The sequence below is a fragment of the Carcharodon carcharias genome, chromosome 3 (assembly GCF_017639515.1).
Source record: "Carcharodon carcharias isolate sCarCar2 chromosome 3, sCarCar2.pri, whole genome shotgun sequence".
In the NCBI taxonomy this organism is placed as follows: domain Eukaryota; kingdom Metazoa; phylum Chordata; class Chondrichthyes; order Lamniformes; family Lamnidae; genus Carcharodon; species Carcharodon carcharias.
Window position 1 is genome coordinate 76,914,473 of NC_054469.1, and position 22,151 is coordinate 76,936,623.

Sequence of the window (22,151 nt, forward strand, 5' to 3'; positions counted from 1 at the left end):
CTGACTTTCAATTATATCACCATTCTTTCAATGTCACTGGGTCAAAATCTTGGAACTCCCTTCCTTACAGCACTGTGGGTGTACCTAAACCACATGGGCTGCAGTGGCTCACCACCTTCTCAAGGACATTAAGGGATAAGCAATAAATGCTGGCCTAGTCAGCAACGCCCACATCCCATGAAAGAATAAAAAATTGTTATAGAAAAAATGCCACGGGATATATTTCTTTAACATTATTGTTTCAGAATGGCACTGACCTGAGACACATTAGCTGTGCTGATGCTTTTATCAGTAGTTCTAAGAAAGAAGAAGCAAGTCCCAATTAAACTCTGAAAAATGAACAGAAGAAAAAGTGAATGACCACAGCATAAATGTTCAAAATATTTATAGTAGAACTTTTTTGTTCTGTTGATACAGGAAGTTTCAAAATCTCAATCTTTAGCACTAACATTGTTTCTACAATTTAGGATTTTATTTAGCAAATTTTAACAAATAATTAATATATAAACTTAACTCTACCTCAGTAGAACCATCAGTAATGAACAGCCTCTTCTGACTTAAGCCTCTTGACATATCTGCACTGAAATGTCTGGATTCTGTGGTCTGATGGGTTAAACAATACATTCTTAAACAAACCGAAAATCAAATCAATTATTTAAATACGGTTGAACATTCAAACATAACATTTTAAAAAGTCACCATCAGTTGATAATTTAGTCAGCTGGAATGAAAAAAATAATTGATATGTTTCAGTCATTTAAATTGAGCTTTAGAGAAACTATTGATACAAAAGAAAATACCATCAGATAGTTTTAGATTTAGTGTTAACTGGAAATTTTAATTCAAGCAGATTAGAGCTCCATTCATTGTTACTGTGATTTATACCATACCCACATTTAATTGAACCTATGTTAATTAAAATATTTGAATATTTTAATTTCAAACAATAAACACTTACTGTCGCTGTCTCTTGGTAGTAAAGTAGTAATTTTTTACATCCATTTGGTGCAAAGAATTCTTCAATCATATGAAACTGAAAAAGAAAGTTTACTTAACGTGAAAAATTCTTTTAGGATTGACACCAGAAAAAAATCTAAATCTAGGCATCCCTAATAAACATAACAAAACAGATTTTACATACATTTAGAATGCTCATTACTACGAAGTATATTAAATAGACAAAAAAAGATACGAATGTCTTCTTCACAAGTATAATAATAGCCATCACATTCCAAAAAGTAATGCATTATGTTAAGTGCTTTGAAAAGTTTGAGCATAATGCACAGCATAAGGTGCAGGGTTGTCCATAGAAATTGCCAAGTAGCCACACATGGGGCAGAATTTTTCACTTGGCATGTGGATGTGCGCCAACCCACTCGAGTGTGAAATAACGTGTGATCGCGTCAGGCGAGCGTCCCAACATCATTGCACAATCGTGCGATATTTCCATCGGCAGTTGCACGCGAGAGTTAGAAGTGCACCTGACAATAATTAATAAAGTTGTAATTAACGGAGATTTTTCATTGACCGGCCAACATTACAGTTGGCGGGTGGGTGAATCAGCCAGGCTGCCTTTGCATTTTTCAGGAAACTTCATCCAAGTGTGGGTTGAGGTTTCTGTTATTAAATTTAAAAAAGCGTATGGACAGAATTTTCATCTTGCATATGTTCAGGTGACTGATGCTGATATGTTAGCACTTTTTCAGGATTTTAAAATCTTTTTTTATTGGATTTAAATTCTCCAGTACCCTGAAGCAGCTCTCTGCCTTCAGACAGCATTCATTCCACGCTCCCCTGCGCATGCGCTGACTTCAGCACTCCCCTCCTCCCACCCCCACCCCAGTTAGTTGGCCAGTCAGCGTGAAATCACAGTCAAAGGCCGATCGCGATGGGGGGTCCATTCCCCGGCTGTTCTCGGGCCTACCGATTGCGGCCACCTGCCAAACTAAAAATCCTGCCCATGGAGTTACATGCACTAATTTCAGTAAAACAAAATGCCTTTCCCATACACTTAATGGCCTGTATATTGCAATCAGCAGCAAAATGACAGTGCTTATTGCTGACCTTGAAGAAGTTTGCCCACATAGATCTAGAAATATCTGTGGCTTGGATTTCCCATTTTGAATCTGGGACCAAGGAGATCTCCAGGCATCCGGCAACAGTTATGTTAGCAAGCAGAGTACGCAACCAATCACATTGAAGAACTCTCACCAACAAAGGGCTCAGAAAATAAAATACCATAATTCTCCATCACTATTTTCTCATTTTGCAGAGGACAAAATTTAGATTGGGGTATGCACATAGTAGAAACTAAAATATGGGCCAGAAACTTATGGGCCAGAACTTTTCCCTTGTTGGGCGGGCTCAGCGGGAGCAGGCGGGTGCGGCCAGGAAGCCAACCACCGCCCGCATTTGGCTCCGCTCCGCGATTTCATGCAGGTGGGCCAATTAAGGCCTGCCCTGTGTGGATCGCGAGCGGCAGCGCTCAGCACTACCTGTATGAATGGGGGGAGGGGGGAGAGCAGGCCTGGCGTGCAGTTCACATATACGCATGATAGAGCACTTCAATCTCCCTAAAGAACAGAGCTGCCTCAGGGAGATTGGAGCGCTTGTTAAAAGACTTAATAAAGACAGCAAAAATTTTTAAAAACATGTCCCCTCATGTGACCACTGCTTGTGGATGAGGTTTCCTAATTAATTTTCAATTATTGGCAGGCATGCGCCACTCTCATGATCTTTCGTTCGGCGGGCGCGCAGCCGACAGCCCGATGTCATTGCGCATCATATTACAGTCGGGTGTTTCAGGCACACGCCCACACGCCAAATGTAAAATTCTACCCATAGTTGTTCTTTTTAATTAGGAATGTAAAGAATGTTTATCGTAATGGAGGAATTTGACATTCCACAAACACAAAATAAGATTGTCACAACCAGAGAAGTTATTCAGCAGCAATTATGACACTGCTAAAACACAGTTACACTCCATTCGATGAGGTGTAACATTTTTTTACACTAAGATTATAGCATATAAAGTGGTAGTCACATCAATTGAAATGACTTTTAAAGATTTCAATTTGTGTGGATTTCAACAGTACACCTTGTGGAGGAGCAGGGTATCATTGACAGCAACTTCTGGATTTCCTCATTTAACTGTATGTGTGAACAGCAGAAGTTGTTGTCAGTTTCAGAGTCGTAATGATGCTGAACCTTGACTTTTTGCTGTCTTTACAACCACAAAAGCCAGGGCCATTATATTTAATGCTGATGAGGATAATGCTGTTGATGTGGTGTACAAGAACTTCCAAAAGGCATTTGATAGAGTTCTGCACAACTGACTTGTGAGCAAAGTTAGAGCTTATGGAATAAAAAGGACAGTGGCAACATGCACACAAATTTGACTGAGTGACAGAAAACACAGAGGAGCAGTGAACATATGTTTTCCTGGAGGAAGGTTTATAGTGGAGTACCCCAGAGATCAGTGTTAGGATCCCTGCTCGTCCTGATATATATTAATTAATCACCGGGACCTCAGGGTGCAATTTCAAAATTGCTGGATGATATGAAACTTGGACATATTGTAAATCATGAGGAGTATAGTGTAGAACTTCAAAAGGACATAGACAGATTGGTGGAACGAGTGGACAAGTGGCAGATGAAATACAATGCAAAGAAGTCTGAAGTGGTTCATTTTGCCAGGAAGAATGCAGAGGGTCAATATAAAATAAAGGATACAATTCTATAGGGGGTACAGGAACAGAGGGACATGGGTGTATATGTGCATAAATCATTGAAGCTGGCAGGACAGGTTGAGAGAGCAGTTAATAAAGCGTATGGCATCCTATGCTTTATCAATAGGTGCAAAAAGTTCAAAAGCACGGAACTTATGTTAAAATTGTATAAAACGCTGCTGTGGCCTCAACTGGAGAATTGCATCCAGTTCTAGGCACTAGAAGGCATCAGAGATGGTGTAGAGAAGATTGACGAGAATAGTTCCAGGGATGAGGAACTTCAGTTACTCAGAAAGATTGGAGAAGTTAGATTGTTCTACTTGGAGAAGAGAAGATTGAGAGGAGATTTGACACAGGTATTCAAAATCATGAGGGATCTGGACAGAGCAGACAGGGCGATAACTGTTCCCATTGGTGGAAGGAGCAAGAACCAGAGAGCACAGGTTTAAGGTAATTGGCAAAAGAAGCAATGGTGACAGGAGGAAAACCTTTTCATTCAGCGAGTGGTTAGGATCTGGAATGAACTGCCTGAGGATGTGATTGAGGCTTTCAATTGGGAATTAGATCATCATCTAAAAAGGAAAGATTTGCAGGGCTACAGGAAAAGGCAGGGAAGTGGCGCTAGGTGAATTGCTCCTACAGAGGGCGACCAAAGACACGCTGGGCCAAATGGCCTCCTTCTGTGCTGCAACCATTCTCTGTTTCGACGTGTATATTTAATTAACAAACATCTGACCTACTTTGTTCAAAGCTTTGCAGTGTTTGCCACAAAATTTTAGAATTCTAACATGAATTTATCGGACACAAGTTTATGTTTGTGTCTTGAAGTGCCAAATACACTTTAACTTCAGACTGGTTGACAAGAATATTGGCTTGCACTAGATGTGGCACATGCACCACTGCTCTGTATCTGGAACATGATTGGATGCTGTTTTCTCCTTTGCAAATGATGGATACAAGGAACATAGAAAGTTAGTATGCAGTACAGCAAGCAATTAGGAAGGCAAATGGCATGTTGACCTTTACTGCAAGCGATTTGAGTACAGGAATAAAGAAGTCTTGCTACAATTGTACAGGGTTTTGTTGAGACCACATAAGACTATAAGACCATAAGCCATAGGAGCAGAAATTAGGCCATTCGGCCCATCGCGTCTGCTCCGCCATTCAATCATGGCTGATAAGTTTCTCAACTCCATTCTCCTGCCTTCTCCCCGTAACCTTTGATCCCCTTACCAATCAAGAACCTATCTATCTTGGTCTTAAATACACTCAATGACCTGGCCTCCACAGCCTTCTGTGCCAATGAATTCCATAGATTCACCACTCTGGCTAAAGAAGTTTCTCCTCATCTCTGTTCTAAAAGGTCTTCCCTTTACTCTGAGGCTGTACCCTCGGGTCCTAGACTCTCCTACTAATGGAAACATCTTCGCCATGTCCACTCTATCCAGGCCTTTCAGTATTCTGTAAGTTTCAATCAGATCCCCCCTCATCCTTCTAAACTCCATCGAGTATAGACCCAGAGTCCTCAAACGTTCCTCATATGTTAAGCCTTTCATTCCGGGGATCGTTCTCATGAACCTCCTCTGGACCCCCTCCAGGGCCAGCACATCCTTCCTGAGATACGGGGCCCAAAATTGCTCACAATATTCTAAATGTGCTCTGGCCAAAGCCTTATAAAGCCTCAGCAACACATCCCTGCTTTTATATTCTAGTCCTCTCGAAATAAATGCCAACATTGCATTTGCCTTCCTAACTACCGACTCAACCTGCAAGTTAACCTTAAGAGAATCCTGGACTAGGACTCCCAAGTCCCTTTGCACTCCAGATTTCTGAATTCTCTCCCCATTTAGAAAATAGTCTATGCCTCTATTCTTCCTACCAAAGTGCATAACCTCACACTTGCCCACGTTATATTCCATCTGCCACATTTTTGCCCATTCTCCTAACCTGTCCAAATCCTACTGCAGCCTCCTGGCCTCCTCAATACTACCTGTCCCTCCACCTATCTTTGTATCATCTGCAAACTTAGCCAGGATGCCCTCAGTTCCTTCATCTAGATCATTAATGCATCGAGCATTCGCATCGAGCATCACATCGAGCATACTGTGTGCAATTTTGGTCTCCACATATAAGAAAGGAACTTGCTTTTGAAGGGGCAGAGAAAATTTTCACTAAATTGGACCCTCGGATGAGGGGGTTGTCCTATGATGACAGGCTGCATAAATTGGGTTTATATTCTCTGGAGTTTAGAAGAATGAGAGGCAATCTCATTGAAACCTACAAGATTGTGAAGGGGGTTGAGAGGGTAAATGCTAAGTTTGTTTCCACAGGTCGGGGAATCTAAAACATGGGGACACAGTCTCAGGATAAGGGGCAGATCATCCACAATTGCGATAAGGAGAAATTTCTTCGCTCAAAAGTGCTGTGAATCTTTGGAATTCTCTACTCCAGAGGATTGTGGATGCTTCATTGTTGAACATATTTAAGGCTGGGACAGACAGATTTCTAGTATCTCAGGGAATCAAGGGACATGGGGAATGGGCAGGAAAGTGAAGTTGAAGCCCAAGATCAACCATGATTGTATTGAATGGCAGAGTAGGCCCAACAGGCCATTTAGTCTACTCCTGCTCCTATTTCTTGTGTTCTTGTAGTTCTTGTGTTCTTGTGTGTCCTATTGGAGCTGCTTGGTTGGGCTTGCTTTCTTTTTTCTAGCCTAGAACAGTTAGTCGAATTGGTTGAAAAAAGCACAATGACAGCTACACTTCAATGGAAGCTGACTTTTCTTGTGATGAGATCTGTCATTTTCATCCAAATTACACTCTGCATTAAGCAACCAATAATTACCAAGCAGTAACCAAGGAAGAAAGCACATACAATCGAAAAACACTTGCACACTGTATGCTCAGATTTTTCGAAAAGTAAGGTATCCCGCTGCCAAGATCAAAAGTGGGGCCCAACCCTGCACTGGCAGGCGGTGGACCCAGGGGTGGCATTTTTCTGTCAGCAGCCACTTAAGAGGCTGATGCCAGGAGGCTGTCCAATTGAGGTTTGTTTTGAAGTATGCTGGAGTCAGGCAAGCAAGCCCCAGTGTTTGTGAAGTGGGGGACCTTTCATTGGCAGTGCCGTAGCCCGAAGTGGCCATTTCACCACAGGGCCCCCTGCTTGGGCCATGGTGCATAAAAGAGGGCCCCCCACTAACAACCCACTGGGAGGCTAACAGAGTTTCCCCTTAATTGGGAAAATTTGTCACAATTAGCTATCCAGTGAACACCTGTGCTGCAGAGGTGCCTGCTGCTGGCAATATGCTGTAGTGTGAGGAAGATGTTGGGCTCTCCTCCCCATGCCTTTCGCCCCCATTATATCAGCTCTCCTCCAAGCCCATCCCGAAGGGCTGGTAAAATCTAGGCCTCTGTCTTATTTCATCTTTCTGTTTTATTAATAAAAACACAAAAAAGGGTTGAATTGTACATGGGAATACCATATGCATTCCTAATTAACCATGTGTGGCTACTGGCTATCATATAGGGCAACATTGAGCTAGACAACATAACTTACACTACAATTTTATTCAATGTTGTTAAAAGACAACTCAAACAGTTAACCGGAGTGCAAAGTACATTCCCAGCTTTCAAATTATGCACCTGGAGCATGATTAGAAATTTCCAATGCTGAATATCAAAAGGAAATTGTAAAATACATGAAACCAAGGAACACTTAATTATCGTAATCTTACATTTATAGTTTTGATACAGTAATGCTGATGGTGTCTTCGAAGAGCTGCTGGATACATGTTAAAATATCAAGCCATACCTTTTCATCTGCAATTATAAAGTCCTGCACTGCTGCTTCCTCTAGACCTGTTCCATCGGCCAATTTAGATGTGAGATAGCCATGCCGAGAGTCCATTTGAGATCTTCGTTCTTCTTTTGCTGCTTTAGCTCGTTTTAGCATTCCCTTTTTTGCCTCAGTGGAAAGTAGAATGGTCTTTCTACCTTGAGTCTAGTAGTGAAATAAAAACTTCAGTAACTATAGCTCAGAAATAACAATTGGCAATATTAGCATATGAATGTTTAACATGTTTGTGTGGCATTCTTCCAACCATTTAACAAAATTTAACAAATAGAGATAAACTCATTAAAATAGCAAATAAAGGAAATGCCTTCCTGAAGCATTAAGCATACAAATACTAACATCGATAAAAATAATTTTAAGGCTTTCATGGTAACAAATGGAATGACTTCTTTAGGCTACAGGCTATTTGAATCTTTGTTGAGAATTCATTAATTTCAAGTTGAATGGGCAGTTTATCATGACTGAACTTGGCCTTGGGTGGTTTTCTCCATTTCACCAAATTGTTAATCAGTTTGTTTTCAACAGTGGAATTCTATTCTGATAAATGAGGTATCACTGGAAATGGTTTCAATGTGTAAATGATCTATTCCCAAATGTTACTGCATTATAAATGACTTACACAAGGGCTAATTAACTGGGTTTCCTGCATAATTAAAACATAATTCCGAGAGTATGGTAAATAACTTTATTAAATCAATGTAAAAGAATGACTTTCCATCATTCAGAAATATTGTTAGACCAGGAATATTGAAATAGCCTTGAAACCTGATAGTAAGAGCCACTTACTGAGACAGATGTAGTTGGAGATGGTGCCGAAGTACGTGGACCCAGTCCTGAATTTTTCCATTTATTAGCACCTACACGCCTGTGTCGATTTGATTCTCCAGCTAAATTTTGGTTAGAGATAATTATTCTTAATTAGTAAACAAAGATGAAAACAATTAAACTCTCCGGTCAGAAAATTTGGCTCCTAGCACCAAGTTTTTGGTGGTATAAGCGCCATTGTGGCTTTCAAATGGCATCCTTGGCATGCTTCTGGAGCAAGCCATGCCAGATACCATTTTGCTGAGTGTGTTATTAGAGTCCATCAGACATATGCAAAGTAGGCAGGTTGTCATGTTAATCCACGTATAACACTGACTTTACACTAGCACTGCCATTTCGGAGCACAACCATTTAGCTAATACCATCTCCTAAATACTCACAGCTGAACACGCAATCAATAGCAGAAAGGACATCCCACCAGTGCTATTTTAAAGGAATCATCTACTTTGAGGTTAGGTGCTGATTGGTTTCTATTGTCTTTTGCTGTGATTGTAGAAACATTTGGAAGTTGTTAGAGTTCTTTAAAGTTGGGTGTAGTATGTGCTATAGGACTTCAAGGATTCTTCACAAACCACCTGCTCCCAGAAATGAGTCTGTGAACAGCCCATCCGACTGCAATATCAGTAAAAGCAAGCCCTATTCCCTATTCAACAACAGTCCCACATCTTAGACAAAATTTTACAGCTCTGCCGCAGGGAGGGGTGGGGGGTGTAAAATGCAGCGGCCGTTCAAAAGCCCATTGACTTCGGCGGGACCGTAAAATCCCACTGGCATAAAATTCTGTCCCTTATCTCCCCTCTGCTACTAAACATCACAGAGTCCACTTGACCACAAAGCAAAAATAAAAGTCAGCACAAATTAAACATTCCCAATCAAATGTATATCTCAATCTACACCATATATCAAACAAATGCCAACTAATGGTCCTTGCGCGCTCCCTTAGGGCAGAATCTTATTATGGCATGGGGGTCTCGCCTGCTGGTTGGAGGGACCTACGCTGTCTCTTTTCATGAAGGCCTGCCTAATCAAGCAGTAGCAAGGCCAGCAGCAAGCTTTCCCCTGGAATAGGCCCCGGGGGCAGAACTCTCACCCACCGAGGGCTGCTGGCCAATTACAGGCTGGCAGTTCATGCTCAGCAGCGCTACTGGGGGGCCTATGGCTGCTGCAGGAAAAACACCTACCAGAGTCCCAGGATCACTGAGCGATCCAGGTCACAGGTAAGTAATGAGGAAGGCAGGGGGGTGCGGGGGCGAAAATCAAGTGAGGCTGACAGTTTCATGGATAGCACATTTTTAGACATGGTCACCCAACAGCTCACGGAAGTGCAGACAGAGAGGGAATGGGTGGCCATCAGTCAGAAGAAAGGTGTCAGGCAGGTAGTCAGGAAATCCCCAGGGTGCTTCTCGTTTGAGAACAATATTTCTGTGTTGGAAAATGGTGAGAGTGACGGTTCCTCTGGGGAGTGCAGCCATGCTCATAGGATTGTAAGCAGCTTAGCTGCACATGGGGGGAGGAAAAAGAGGGGAAAAGCAATAGTGGTAGGAGACTCAATAGTAAGCAGGGACAGACAGGCGTTTCTGCGGCCGTAGACATGGCTCCAGGGAGGTATGTTGCCTCCCTGGTGCCAGGGTCAAGGATGTCACTGAACGGCTGCAGGGTATTCTAAAGGGGGAGGGCAAACAGACAGAGATCGTGGTACATATTGGTACCAACGGCATAGGTAGAAAGAAGGATGAGGTACTGCAAGCAGAAACTAGGGAGTTAGGAAACAGATAAAAAAATAAGATCTCAAAGGTAGTAATCTCTGGATTACTTCCAGTGCCATGCGCTAGTGTGTATAGAAATAGGAGGTTAGTCCAGATGAATGTGCGGCTGGAGAGATGGTGCAGGAGGGAGGGCTTTAGATTTCTGGGACATTGGGACTGTTTCTGGGGGCGGTGGGACCTGTACAAGGCGGACGAGTTGCACATGAACCGGAATGGGACCAACATCATTGCAGGGAGGTTTGCTCATGCTGTTTGGGTTTAAACTAAGTTGGGAGGGGGATGGGATCCTGAGAGGAGGGTCAGCAGGGGGAGATGCACAGACAAAATTAGAAGAGAGAGCAAGTGAGTCTGGAAGGCATAGAGATTATAGGCCAGGTAAGGCACAAGGGACAAAAACAAAAATAGCTGGAAAAACTCAGCAGGTCTGACAGCATCTGCTGAGAGGAATACAGTTAATGTTTCGAGTCCGTTGGATTCTTCATCAGAATAGTTCTGATGAAGAGTCAAACAGACTCGAAACATTAACTGTATTCCTCTCCGCAGATGCTGTCAGTCCTGCTGAATTTTTCCAGCTATTTTTGTTTTTGTTTCAGATTTCCAGCATCCGCAGTATTTCGCTTTTACCTTAAGGCACCAAGGGAGCTTGGCAAGGTTAGATGGTACTTATTTTAATGCAAGGAGTCTGACAAATAAGGCAGATGAGTTGAGGGCATAAATTAACAAATGGAAGTATGATGTCATTGTTGTCACAGAGACATGGTTGAGAGAGGGGCAGGATTGGCAGCTCAATATTCCAGGATATAGGGTCTTCAGGCAAGTCAGGGAAGGAGGTAAAAGAAGAGGGGCTATTGCAATTTGATCAAGGAATCAATTACAGTAGAAAGGAGAGATGACATCTTAGAAGGATCCTCAAATGAAGCCATATGAGTAGAAATGAAAAACAAAAAAGGAGCAATCACATGGCCGGGAGTGTACTATAGGCCCCCAAACAGTCAGAGCAAAATAGAAGAGCAGATATGTAGGCAAATTTCAGAGAAGTGTAAAATAATAGGGTAGTAATAGTGGGGGATTTCAACTTCCCCAACATGAACTGGGTTAGTCATTGTGTGATAGGTTTAGAGGGAGCAGAATCCTTAAAATGTATCCAGGAGAGCTTTTTAAGCCAGTACATAGAAGGTCCCACAAGAGAGGGGGTGGTTCTGGACTTAATTTTAGGGAATGAAGCCAGGCAAGTGGTAGAGGTATCAGCGGGGGAGCATTTTGCAGATAGTGATCATAACTCCGTTAGGTTCAAGGTTGTTATGGAAAAGGACAAGGATGGGCTAGAAATCAGAGTTCTAAATTGGGGGAATGCCAATTTTAATAAGATCAGATATGATTTGGCTAGAGTGGTCTGGGAGCTGTTACTTTTAGGTAAATCTGTGTCAGAGCAATGGGACTCATTCAAGAAGGAAATAGGGAGAGTACAGGGCCAACATATTCCAGTAAAGACAAAGGATGGGACCAACAAATCCAGGGAACCCTGTATGTCGAGGGAAATACAGGATTGGATAAAGAGAAAAAGGGAGGCTTATGGCAGGACTCAAAACAGCGGAAGCCCAAGAGGATTATAAAATGTGTAGGGGGGAACTTAAAAAGGAAATTAGGAGAGCAAAAAGGGGGTATGAAAAAGCATTGGCAGGTAAAATAAAGGAAAATCCAAAGTTATTTTACAAGTACTTTAAGAGTAAGAGGATAACTAGGGAAAGAACTAGGGCCCATTATGGACCATAGTAATAATTTGTGTGTGGAACGGGAAGACATAGGTAGGGTTCTAAATGAATACTTTGTGTCGGTGTTCAGATTTGATTGAATTTTTCGAAGAGGTGACCAGGTGTGTAGATGAGGGCAATGCATTTGACGTAGTCTATTTTGACAAGATCCCGCATGGGAGACTGATAATAAAGGTAAGAGCCCGTGGGATCCAAGGCAATTTGGCAAATTGGATCCAGAATTGCCTGAGTGGCAGGAAGCAGAGGGTGATGGTTGAGGGGTGTTTTTGTGACTGAATGCCTGTGTCCAGTGGGGTTCCACAAGGATCAGTGTTGGGTCCCTTGCTGATTGTGGTATATATAAGCAATTTAAACTTGAATGTAGGAGGGTTGATCAGTAAGTTCGCGGATGACATGAAAATTGGTGGGGTGGTAAATAGTGAGGAGGGTAGCCTTAGATTACAGGAGGATATAGATGGGCTGGTCAGGTGGACTGATCAGTGGCAAATGGAATAATGATGGATAAATGTGAGATGATGCACTGGGGCAGGACAAACAAGGCACAGGAATAAACGATGAATGGTAGGACCCTGGGAAGTGCTGAGAATCAGCGGGACCTTGGTGTGCATGTCCACCGGTCCCTTAAAGTAGCGGGACAGGTAGGTAAGGTGGTTAAGAAGGCATATGGGATACTTGCCTTTATTAGCCGAGGCAATATAATATAAGAGCAGGGAGGTTATGCTGGAACTATATAAGACGCTGGTTCAGCCACAGTTAGAGTATTGTGTGCAGTTCTGGAATCCGCATTAAGGGAAGGGTGTGATTGCACTAGAGACAGTGCAAAGGAGATTTGCCTGGGATGGAGAGTTTTAGTTATGAGGAGAGATTGGATAGACTGGAGTTATTTTCTCTGGAGCAGAGGAGATTGAGGGGACCTGATTGAGGTGTATAAAATTCTGAGGGGAATAGATAGGGTAGACAGGAAGGAACTTTTCCCCTTGATGGAGAGATCAATAACAAGGAGGCATAGATTTAAGGTAAGGGGCAGGAGGTTTAGAGGGGATGTGATGAAGAATCTTTTCACCCAGAGAATGGTGGGAATCTGGAGCTCACAGCCTGAAATGGTGGTAGAGGCAGAAACCCTCATAACATTTAAGACATATTTGGATGTGCACTTGCGATGCCATGGCATACAAGGCTATGGGCCTAGTGCTGGAAAATGGGATTAAGATAGTTAGGTACTTGTTTGACCGGTGCAGACTCGATGGGCCGAAGGGCCTTTTTCTGTGCTGTAGACCTCTATTACTCTATGAAGTGTGGTGGGGGTTGTGGGGAGAGGGGTGTAAGTGGGTCAGCAGCAAGGGCTGGGGGGTGGCTCTCAGCAGGTCACCCCCACCACCTCCTCAATGATGTTGAATCCATCAATTTGGCACTGAGTGCCTTTGACCCAGGGACAACCCCATGGAGGTGGCAAGATGGCTGCACAGTTTTACCAGTCATGCACACCGAATGTCGAAAGACCTGCCCTCCACTGGGTTAATACCAACAGCAGCAGGATAAGGGTCTTAACTGCTCATTAATTGGTAACTTAAGGGTCTCAATTGGCAGCAAGTCTGGAAGATCAACCATGGGCCCTCCCGCCCAGAACATAATGCTGGCGGAGGAGGGAAAGTGGCAGGGTTCTGGTACACCAACATCCCACCAAATGCCTGCCTCCAAGCTCACCACCAGTAAAAGCACAAGATTACGTCCTTAGTGCCTGTCTACTCTGTGCCTCAAGTTCTGTCGAAGGGTCATGAGGACTCGAAACGTCAACTCTTTTCTTCTCCGCCGATGCTGCCAGACCTGCTGAGTTTTTCCAGGTAATTCTGTTTTTGTTTTACTCTGTGCCCTTGCCTGGTCTAGTGCTCCTATGCAGTGTGTTATGAGTGCTGGACCTTATAAGATGGTTATCCTTTAAACTATCTCCTTTAATTCAAGATATAGCGAAGTAGCTTGTAAAATGGAATGTGATCTCACACTAAATCTGCCCAGAGACAAACCAATGAGACTGGCTGGATATGGAGACAGGGACTCAAATCAAAACTTATTGAAAGTAAGGTGCAGATTTTAACACCTTGACACATAGGCGGAGGCAGTTGGCTTTTCTGCGTGCAGACTCACAGACTCAGAGTCAGTCAGAGAGATAGATTTGGGGGAGAAGACCCACAACAGATGCAGCCATGCCAGGCAGAAGAAAATGACCTTTTTTTGTGTATATCACCAAGCAGAATGACGGTGAGGATGAATCCCAGGTTTAAAAAAGGATTGTGGAAAGTTAAAGACCCAAGGCATCACTAGGCAGTGCCTTGCTACTGGAATTGTATCCAGAAGGTTGAGTGAAGGGCCTTCGTTTAAAAGGACACTAGAAGATTATACCCTGGTGGGGCAGGGAGAAGGGATCCTGTTAAAGACAGGAGCCAGTAATTAACTGACAGAACTATGCCACGGGATTTCATATCTTTAAACAAGAACAAACTTTATTATACAAAGCAATTCAACAAAGTAAACACCAACAACTTAGAGGAGATAGTGGCTTAGTGGTAATATCACTTGGACTAATAATGCAGCTAATACTTTAGTGACAAGGGTTCAAATCCCACCATGGCAACTGGTGGAATTTAATTCAGTTAAAAAATCTGCAATATAAAGCTAGTCTCAGTAATGGTGAAACCATTGTTGATTGTCATAAAAACTCATCTGGTTCACTAATGTCCTTTAGGGAAGGAAATCTGCCTTACCTGGTCTGGCCTACATGTGACTCCAGACTCACAGCAACATAGGTGACTCTTAACTGCCCTCAGAAATGGCCAACAAATGCTGGTCTTGCAATAAATGAATTACTAAACAAAAAAAAAACTCAACACTTTTAAGGACTTATGTTGTATACTCAGTTATTCTTTTTACTTCCCCCAGTAGTCCCTTTATTTTATGAAATCTTCAAGGTTCATTCAAACGAAATCACTGCCCTCTGGGATTCAATCTGATTTCTCTTAAGTGTTCCAGCTATTTCATGGGGGTCTTTCCATTGGCCTTTGGCTAAGCAGCCTTCCAATTGGCTCAAGCATGGGCCTCCCTGTGACTCCTTTGTAGTGACTTAAAATATCAAAAAGCACCCCTGGTTTCCAATATTCTGCTGCTATGTTTTCAAACTGCAATCAAGCAGATTACTTCCAGGACTCCAACTGCAATAAGTTTAACTGTCTTTTATTGAGGGTTGTTATAGACTTCTTCCTTTAACTTCAAAACCTCCAGTCCTTTTGCCCCCTTACCAACATTGTCTTATACCGAATGCCAGTGCCCAATCATGGGCTGTTCATGGATGATAGATCTAGCATTTACTCTACTTCAGGTGCAGGCTTGGCTTTATCTCTTGACTTCCAAGGAGCTATAAACTACTTAAGGCCCAAAACGGACACAATCTCTTCACTGCTTTTCCAAACATTAACCAGTCTTGCCTGCTGGCTATGCTCTAACTCAGGGCTTCCCAAACTGTGGATCGCAACCCCCAGTGGGGTTGCGAGATGGGTTTTTGGGGTCATAGGCTGCAAGGCAGCAATAGCTGCCGTGGGTTTGGACTGATTTCTTACAGCTGCGAGAGATCTTTAAATGCTTGCATTTTTTCTATATTTTTTATTCATTCGTGGGATATGGGCATTTCTGGTTAGGCCATTATTTATTGCCCATCCCTAATTGCCCTTGAGAAGGTGGTGGTGAGCTGCCTTCTTAAACAGCTGTTGTCCATGTGATGTAGGTACATCCATAGTGCTGTTAGAGATGGAGTTCCAGGATTTTGGCCCAGCAACAGTGAAGGAACGGTGATATATTTCCAGGTCAGGATGGTGAGTGACTTGGAGGGGATCTTCCAGCTGGTGGTGTTCCCATGTGTCTGTTGCCCCCGTCCTTCTCTGTGGTAGTGGTCATGAGCTTGGAAGGTGCTGCCTAAGGAGGTTTGGTGAGTTCCTGCAGTGCATCTTGTAGATGGTACACACTGCTGCTACTGTGCGATGGTGGTGGTGAAAGTGAATGGTTGTGGATGTGGTGTCAATCAAACAGGCTGCTTTGTCCTGGATGGTGTCAAGCTTCTTAGGTGTTGCTGGAGCTGCACTCATCCAGGCAAGTGGAGAGTATTCCATCACATTCCTGACTTGTGTCTTGTAGATGGTGCACAGGCTTTGGGGAGTCAGGAGGTGAGTTACTCGCTGTAGGAAGCAAGATTCCTAGCCTGTTCTTGTAGCCACAGTTTTTATATGGCTAGTCCGGTTCAGTTTCTTGTCAATGGTAACCTCCTAGGATGTTGATCGTGAGGGATGCAGTGTTGCTAATGCCATTCAATGTTAAGGGATGATGGTTAGATTCCCTTTTGTTGGAGATAGTCACTGCCTGGCATTTGTATGGCGCAAATGTTACTTGCACTTGTCAGCCCAGTTCTTGCTGCATTTGGACATGGACTGTTTCAGCATGAGGAGTCACGAATGGTACTGAACATTGTGCAATCATCAGCGAACACCTTATGATGGAGGGAAGGTCATTGATGAAGCAGCTGAAGATGGTTGGGCCTATTCGTGGGCAAGGCCTAAAGGGCTGCTGTCTGAAGCCCGATTGCTGTTGCAAAAAAGCCTGTGAATAGGTAGGTGTTCATTTTTTTGGAGAAACCCTGTCTTTTCATCAGTTAGCCCCACGATGGAGATAATGGGTGTAGGACAGGGTGATGGAGGGGTGGAGGAGGGGGAGGTCAGGGGTTGGAGTTGGAGATCGGGGAGGTGAAGGAGGGAGAAATGGGGTGAAGAAGGGGAAGATGTGGCAATGGATTGGGATATAGGAGGTGAAGGAAGGGGAGATGGGGTGCAGGAAGGGGAGATGGGGTTGCAGGAAGGGGAGATGGGGTTGCAGGAAGGGGAGATGGGGGTGAAGGAGGGAGAGATGGGGTGTAAGAGGGGAAGGTGAGGATTAAGGTTGGGGAAGGTGAGGGTGAAGGAGCAGGAGAAAGAGGGTGAAGGAGGGGAAGGTGGGGGAGTTGGAGATGAAGGAGTGGGAGATGAGGATGAAGGAGGGTGAGATGGGGGAATGGAGTTGGAGGTGGGGGAAGTGAAGGAGGGCGAGATGGAGTGAAGCAGGACGAGATGAGGATGAAGGAGGAAGAGATGAGGGTGAAGGAAGAAGATGGGGCATGTCTCCCTCCACACCCTCCTCGCCCAACAACTACAGCCCCTCTTCCCCCATCTTCTGCTCAACGACTCTTATACCCTGCAAATTTTCACCCTGAGTTACATGCAATCTGCAGCTTTAAAATGTGGCCAAACCAGAAAACATTTGGGAAGTACTGTCTAACTGAATTCATAGAGATAACTCAAAACAAAGAATCTCATTAGGCGCCATCCACCCCCCTGTCAATGTGATGCACACAGCCTGTTCCCAGGTAAAAATGCAAATTTACTACCTTTTAATTCCAAAGCTTTCCTTAATTCTGAGAAACCACATGAATAACTTATCCTTCACTGGAATAACTGCAAATGTCATGTCTCCAGTTCTTTAGCACCTGCTATATTATGATTTTACTTTTCTCTCTGTTTACTTCTTAAGTCAACATGGCTCCAACTTTTTAAATGCAATAAACTCCAAGCTTGTTTGAATTGCATTTACTCCAGAGTTGCTTAAACCAGTTTCTCAACCAGATGCCCCATTTTCTACAGTTAAATCTTTAATTCCTAAAACTAAAAATTAGATTCTAAAACATATGAATTATGAACTAGATATAGGCAAGAGGAGGACCCTGGGACAGGAAGTCAGCAGCACCTAGAGGAGAGTGCAAGAGGAGGATCTAGCATCTAGTCTATATACAAATAGCAATAAGGGCAAAATAAAAGCAAGGGTCCACATTCTATTTGTTAACATATGACTGGGGAGCTCAGCACCGTGATTTTCACATCCTGTGCTACGTGGGAAATCCTAGACACTCCTGGTGGTCTGGATGACCATGTATGCAGAAGGTGTCTCCGACTGGAGCAACTCAAGCTCCGGGTTTTGGAGCTTGAGCAGCAACTGGGAGCACTACGAGGCTAAGAAGTTCATGGATAGCACGTTTCAGGACGTGGTCACCCTGCAGCTTAAGGAAGTGCAAGCAGAAAGGGAATAGGTGACCAGCAAATAGAAGAAGGGGACCAGGCAGGTAGTGAGGGAATCCCCTGAGTGCATCTCACTCGAAAACCATTTTTCGCCCTTGGAAAACAGTGAGAGTGAGGGTTCCTCTTTGGAGATTCATTAGTGGGATTCATTAGTGAGGGGAGCAGACAGCCACTTCTGCAGCCACACACAACTCCAGGATGGCATGTTGCCAGTGTCAAGGATGTTACAGAATGGCTGCAGGACAATTTGAAGAGGGAGGGAGAACAGTCAAAGGTTGTAGTCCATGCTGGGATCAATGACATAGGAAGAAAGAGGAATGAGATCCTACAAGCAGACTTTAGAGTGTTAAGTAGGAAATTGAAAAGAGGAATTCAAAGGTAGTAATCTCTGGATTATTCCTGGTGCCACGCAGTATTGAGTATAGGAACAGAAGAATAGAGCAGATGAATGCATGGCTGGAGAGATGGTGCAGGAGGAAGGGCTTTAGAATCCTGGGGCATTAGGGAATGAGGTGGGACCTGTACAAGTTGGACGGGTTACATCTGATCAGAAACAGGACCAACATCCTCACAGGGGTGTTTGCCAATGCTGTTGGGGTGGATTTAAACTAAACTGGCAGGGGGATGGGATCCTGAAAAGTAGTTCAGAGGGGAGAGAAGCTGAGATGGAATTAGAAGTTAAAAGGCTAGTGAGTCTGGAAGGCAGAGGAAACATAGGCTAGATAAGAAAGAAGTGAGTTTAGCAAGGCTAAATGCAATATATTTTAATGCAAGGAGCCTGAGGAATAAGACAGATGAGTTGAAGGCACAGATGGGCACATGGGAGTATGATATCATAGCTATGACCGAGACTTGGCTAAAAGAAGGGCAGGATTGGCAGCTCAACATTCCTGGTTATAGGATATTCAGACGAGATAAAGAGGGGGATAAAAGAGGAGGGGGGGTTGCAATATTGATCAAGGAATCAATTATAGCACTGAGGAGGGATGATATCTTAGAAGGATCATCAAATGAAGCCATATGGGTAGAAGTAAAAAAACACAAAAGGGGCAAATACACTGTTGGGTGTGTACTATAGGACTCCAAACAGTCAGGAAGAGATAGAGGATCAAATTTGTGATCAAATTTCAGAGAAGTGTAAGAATAATAGGGCAGTAATAGTAGGGGATTTTAAATGCCCAAATATTAACTGGGATAGTTTTAGTGTGCAAGGTAGGGAGGAAGCAAAGTTCTTAGGTTGCATCCAAGAGAACTTTTTTAGCCAGTACGTAGAAAGCCCAACAAGGGAGGGGGGCAGTTCTGGACCTAATATTCGGAAATGAGCCTGGGCAGGTGGAAGGCACATCGGTAGGGAGCATTTTGAAGATAGTAACCATAACTCTGTTAGATTTAGGGTAGTTATGGTAAAAGATAAGGTTGAGCTGGGAATAAAAGTTTTAAACTGGGGATTTACTAAGATGAGATGCGATTTGGTCTAAAGGACTGGGAGCAGTTACTTGCAGATAAAACTGTGTCAGACCAGTGGGAGGCATTCAAGGGGGAAAAAGCAAGAGTAGAGGGCATATATGTTCACGTAAAGACAAAGGAGGGGACCAAGTGCAGAGAACCCTGAATGTCAAGGAATATAAACTTAGGATTAAGAAAAAAAGAGGAGCCTATGGCAAACACTGAGGGCTCAATACGGCAGAGTCCTTACAGGAGAATAAAAAGTGTAGTGGGGAGCTTAAAAAGGATATTAGGAAAGCTAAGACAGTGCATGAGAAAGCATTGGTGGGTAGAATAAAGGAAAACCCAAAAGGGCTTTTTAAATATATAAAGAGCAAGAGAATAACTAGGGAAAGAGCAGGGCCAATTAGGGGCCATAGAGGTAATCTGTATGTGTGGACCCAGAAGACATGGGTACAGTCCTCTGTGAATACTTTGCATCAGTCTTCACAATGGAAAAGGACGACACAAATATAGACATCAGGATGGAGGACTGTGAAATATTAGAGGAAATTAACATAGAAAGAGAGGAGGTACTAGCATGTTTAGTGGCCTTAAAAGTGGATAAATCTGCAGGCCCGGATGAGATATATCCCAGCCTGTTGAGGGAGGCAAGAGAAGAGATATCAGGACCCCTGGCAGTAATTTTCAAATCCTCTCTGGCGACAGGTGAGATGCCAGAGAACTGGAGTACTGTTAAAGTTGTCCAATTATAAAAAAAAGGGAGGAAGGTATCGACCAGGGAATTATAGGCCAGTCAGTCTAACCTCGGTGGTGGGAAAGTTACTAGAAAGAATTCTGAGGGACAGAATATGTCTGCACAATATCATGTTGCCATGTGTCTTATGTGTGTCCTCAGCTCATCAGCTTTATTTGCTTTATTCCTTGCATTTACATATATACATTTTAATAATGCCAAATTCCTGTGCTGTACACTTTTTAACCTGTGCTTCAGTCTTTCAGAGTCACTCACTAATTCTCCATCTCCTGTTCCCTGCTCTGACTTTGCCCTCAAGTTCCCATCTCCTGACCAATCTAGTTTAAACCCCCACCTCCCCACCACCCCTCCCCCCTCCCAAACAGCATTAACAAATTTCCCTGTGAGGATATTTATCCTAGTCCTGTTCAGTTGTAAATCATCCAGCTTGTACAGGTTCCATTCTCCCCAGAACTGGTCCCAATGCCCCATAAATCTGATGCCCTCCCTCTTACACCAGCTGTTCAGCTACATGTTTAATCACTCAATTCTCCTATTTCTATAATTACTTGCCCATGAGACTGGGAATAATCCTGAGATTACTGCTTTAGATGTCCTGCGTTCAATCTCCTTCCTAATTCCCTAAAGTCTGCTTTCAGGACCTCATCCCCTTTCCTACCTAAGTCACTGGTAGCAACATGGACCACAACCTCTGGTTGATCACCACCCAACCCCCCCCCGCCCCCCCCCCCAACCCCCCCCAACCCCAGAAGAATATCTTGCAGCCACTCCGTGACATCCTTGACCCTGGCACCAGGGAGGCAATATACCAGCCTGGAGTCAGGTCTACAGCCACAGAAATGTCTGTCTGTTCCCCTAACTGATGAATCCCCTATCACTATAGCTCTTCCTTTCTTCTTCCTCCCCTCAGTACAGCTGAGCTGCCTGTGGTGCCACAAACGTGGCTCTGACTACACTCGTCTGAAGAGCCAGCGCTCTCACCAGCTACCAAAATGGAAAACCAATTTGTAAGCGGGACCGCAGGGGACTCCTGCATTACCTGCCTAATTTTCTTAGACTGCCTGGTGGTCACCCATTCCCTTTCTACATCCAGACTCTTAAGCTGCAGCGTGACCACATCTCTGAACATGCTATCCACACAGTTCTCAGCCTTGTGGATGCACCACAGCGACTCCAGCCACCACTTAAGCTCTGAAACCCGGAGCTCAAGGTTCTGCAGCTGGTGACACTTCCTGCACATGTGGTCATCTAGGACATCGGGAGCATCCACAATTTCCCATATAATACAGGGCATGCATTCCACACGACCAAGCTGTCCTGCCATGGCTTCAATTTACTTCTTTTATGTTTACTTTATTTTACTTTGGTTTACTTCTAGATTATATTACTTGGCCCTACTTAATAAATCTTACCAAAAGCACAGTTCCTACATTATTTTAAATCTTAGAAATGGAATATACCTTTAACACTTACTAGATACTCACCAGATACTCACCAAACAGCTAGTTTCTTCTCCAGCCAATCAAATTGCTTGTTTCCTGTGATGTTTCAGTTTGTTTTTTCACTCTTCTTTCGAACTCAGTGCGGGCCGGGTCCATCTCTCCAGCTGCTCTTCCCGAAGATGAGTGGTGTAGACCAAGCTCCCGGGCTGTATTTATTCTCTCCCCGCTCCATGTATCTCCCACAGGTCCGCCTCTCCAATTGCTCTTCCCGAAGGTGAGTTAGGAGAACCTATTTGAACACAATGGGCAGAATTTTCCTGATCGGGGGGGACGGCCAGCGTGCATGGTTGCCTCTCAGTTTCACAGGTGGCAACCAATCAGGTGACTGCTGCGGGGGTTGACTTCCTGTTCAGGATGGCC

General features: G+C 43.8%; 1 protein-coding gene across 1 annotated transcript in view; it reads right to left on the bottom strand.

Annotated features, from left to right (window-relative positions):
- The window catches only part of dnah5l (dynein, axonemal, heavy chain 5 like), a 504,419-nt gene that overhangs the window by 464,533 nt on the left and 17,735 nt on the right, over positions 1-22,151 (bottom strand). Inside the window, exons 2-6 of the mRNA XM_041183960.1 lie at positions 8,367-8,467; positions 7,539-7,727; positions 959-1,033; positions 520-603; positions 258-329 (exon numbers count right to left, since the gene is read on the bottom strand). Coding sequence (XP_041039894.1) covers positions 258-329; positions 520-603; positions 959-1,033; positions 7,539-7,727; positions 8,367-8,467 — 521 coding nt within the window. The remainder of the gene's footprint in view (positions 1-257; positions 330-519; positions 604-958; positions 1,034-7,538; positions 7,728-8,366; positions 8,468-22,151) is intronic.